This window comes from Diospyros lotus, chromosome 1 (genome assembly GCF_014633365.1).
Source record: "Diospyros lotus cultivar Yz01 chromosome 1, ASM1463336v1, whole genome shotgun sequence".
NCBI classification, from domain to species: domain Eukaryota; kingdom Viridiplantae; phylum Streptophyta; class Magnoliopsida; order Ericales; family Ebenaceae; genus Diospyros; species Diospyros lotus.
Window position 1 is genome coordinate 9,971,989 of NC_068338.1, and position 3,110 is coordinate 9,975,098.

Genomic DNA, 3,110 nt, shown 5'->3' on the forward strand with positions numbered 1-3,110 from the left:
AATACTCAGTGAAGGGTTTGTTATGCTAGTGTTGTGCCTGGGTCACCTTTGCCCTGCCATGAGGTGAACCGAAGAAAGGTGAAACTCACTCGGGTTTTGGGTCTCAGTCCGCTGTATTTTCTTATTTGAGTCGAGATCGATTCCTGAGTGGAGCGAAGGGAAGGACGAAGCCTAGTTCCCACCTAGGGGGTTTCCTATTGAAACATAGTCCAATCCTTCAGTTGTGGTTCATCTGGTGAGTAATCCGGTCGATTATTTACCGGTGGTGCCCGTAAGTGGGAGCGGGTCGTTACAGGTATTGCATTAGAACACATCCTAAACCTATTACAGAAGCATCACCATACACCACATATTTTCCTAACTCCGTTGGCATCGCCAAGATCGGTGCCGTGGTTAATCGGGCCTTAAGCTCTTGGAAGCCTTGCTCACACTTTTCATCCCATTCAAATTTAACTTCCTTCTGAATCAATCGGGTAAGTGGAGCAGATATCTTTGAGAATCCTTCCACAAATCTTCTGTAGTATCCAGCTAGTCCAAGAAAACTCTGAATTTCTCTGATGGTCTTGGGTGCTTGCCAATTCTGAACCGCCTTTATCTTTGTTGGATCGATAGCTCTACCTTCAGCAGAAATTATATGTCCATGAAATGCTACCTTTAACAACTCAAATTTCTTAAGCATTTTATAACTTAGGATTTCGGGAATATAAAAATTATTCATATCACAATCGCTACCATATATCACATAATATCCCAAAAACCCTAATTTTCACCATCTCAACTTAACAAACCCAATAATCGAATAGCCAAGACAGGTGTTAAAATTTCAAATGCGGAAGCTAGATCGAACTTGATATGGTTCACAACCATAATGCTTTATTTTTCATAAAATTGTTTAAGACATCTACAAAATGTATTACATCATCTCTTGCAAGTGATAACTGAATGTCTTAAACATATCCAAATCATACATAGGTTCGCACATAAACAAAAATATGTTAACATGCTACAGGCAGAAAATTAAGTTTATTCTTCAGCTACCTCCTTTCCCTTAGAGCCGCTCGTCGAACCTGGAACGTTTGAATATTCCAGGGACATAGTCCAATTAGAAGATGAATCTTCTAGTGAGAAACTCCAAAAAAAAAAAAAAAAAAAACAGTTTATATCAATGCGTGAACAAGTATAAAATGTATGAGGAAAATAACGAGGACTACTCCGAAGTGCCTCGTGAACATGTTAGCCTCCTCCAACGAGAGCTTTCTCAATGGCACATGCATAGCGCCTCTCGAGGGTCCCTAACCATGTCACCTCGGCCCGACCTCATAGAACTCAGGCAAGCACCACATTCGTCGTTTCTTAGACTCGTGGTCTTCCCCACGAGAGCTTTTGTAACATCCTGTTCGAGCAATAGGAAGGACCGGAACAACTTACCCTGATGGGCCTACACGAACTTCCCAGGGGGTCACCCATCCCTGGATTACCCCAGGTCAAGCACGCTTAACTTGGGAGTTCTTTGCCAACATTCAGCCCAAAAGGTATCCAGCTGGTGTTGTTTCCTTTCTTACACTATCCTCGATATATTCTAACTTCTCTAGGCTCTCGGGGTATTACAGCTTTCTCGATGGCGGATGCATAGCGTCTCTCAAGGGGTATCTGACTTTTGCCCTCAGCCAACAATAAATAGGTGAAACAGTATGGCCACACGAAGTTTATAAATGCAACAGTTAAAAAACCAACAGCATATATCTTTTAGAAAAGTTCATTTCATATATGCAACATGATTTCACGTAAGAGAACAACAAGAGTTTACGTACAAGAACTTCACAAAACACGTCTCATGCAATATAAGTCTCTCATAAGAGAATAAAAAAATAGGATTTGGAGTATAGGAGTCTCACCTTGTTGGTTTATCTCTTGGACGGTATAATTTCACAGCAAACGGATTAAGTTTCTGCAAAAAACACGTATTTTGGTAACCCTAACCTCAAATATTTTTATACATAGTTGAGGGGCATTAAAGTAGGGACAAAACTGAAAAACTAGAATAAAAATAGGCCCCTCACGTGCTCTCACGTGCCATGGATAGGTGGGCCAGGCGCCTTCACACATAGCCAATTTCCGGCGCGTGTAACTCACGCGCTGCACAACAGATTCGGACAGCTTTGCCTCGGTTTGGTTTTTCGGCCATAACTTCCTCATTTTAACTCCGATTCGACCCCCGTTTGAACCTATGTGACCCTCTCTTTCCCCTCTACAAGATTATCAAAAAAAATAAATAAAATAAAATTAGACTTACCACAATTTTTTTATGACTAATTTTGGCAAATTCCGACGAAGGCTTGCAACTCCGATGAGGCTCGTTCTCCGCCGTTTTCTTCCCGCCTCCTTGCAGAAATTCTTCCCCTCTCTCTAGAGCATGCTTCTCCACTTAGAGTGCCTCACTTATATAAACTCCATTGAATGATTTGAGAACAACCCATGGTGCCTATTTATAGATTACTTGAACCAATCACCTTATGCCACTTGTCACAATCTAAGTCATGGACTCCAAAGACTCAAAGATATAATTGAATGGCTTTTGAAATCCAAAGCTAGAATGAATTTAACTTTTGAAATCCAAACTAATACCCCAAACTTCTTCCAAATGACATTTTGGCCCTTATTTCAAGTTTTCAACTTTAATATTTTACCACATGAGCTCCTAATTTCATCCTTATTTCATTTGGAAAATTTCTTTAATTACAATTATACCCTCAAGCATCAAATTTATCGAGATACTTAGAATCTCAAAATTACTCGATATGTACGATTTTTGGGAAGCCCTTACCATCATTTAGTCTTTTTAGGTTACACTTAGCTTAATCGAAAATCGTCTCTTATTTCATTTCTTTCAGTGTCATAAAATTTCCTACTCTATTTCCATTTTCTCAAACAAATGAGGATATTTCTTCCTAATTGTTTCCTTAAGTTCCCACGTTGCCTCATCATCTGAGTGTTTTCCCCACTGAACCTTTACTAACGGGATCTCTTTATTCTGCAACACTTGAGTTCGGCAATCTAAAATTGCTTCAGGTGACTCCGGGTAGGTTAAGTCGTTCCTTAGCTCAATTGTC

The 3,110-nt window shown here is 40.1% G+C and overlaps 1 protein-coding gene across 1 annotated transcript; it reads right to left on the reverse strand.

Annotated features, from left to right (window-relative positions):
• Positions 1-289: 289 nt before the first annotated feature.
• On the reverse strand, positions 290-679 carry LOC127800100 (uncharacterized mitochondrial protein AtMg00860-like). The gene has a single exon (XM_052334568.1). The coding sequence runs from the start codon at positions 677-679 to the stop codon at positions 290-292; it is 390 nt and encodes a 129-aa protein (XP_052190528.1).
• Positions 680-3,110: the final 2,431 nt, after the last annotated feature.

Bases quoted from the DNA above. Each gene is read 5' to 3' on its own strand.
- LOC127800100 (XM_052334568.1), bottom strand. From the start codon at position 679: ATGCTTAAGAAATTTGAGTTGTTAAAGGTAGCATTTCATGGACATATA.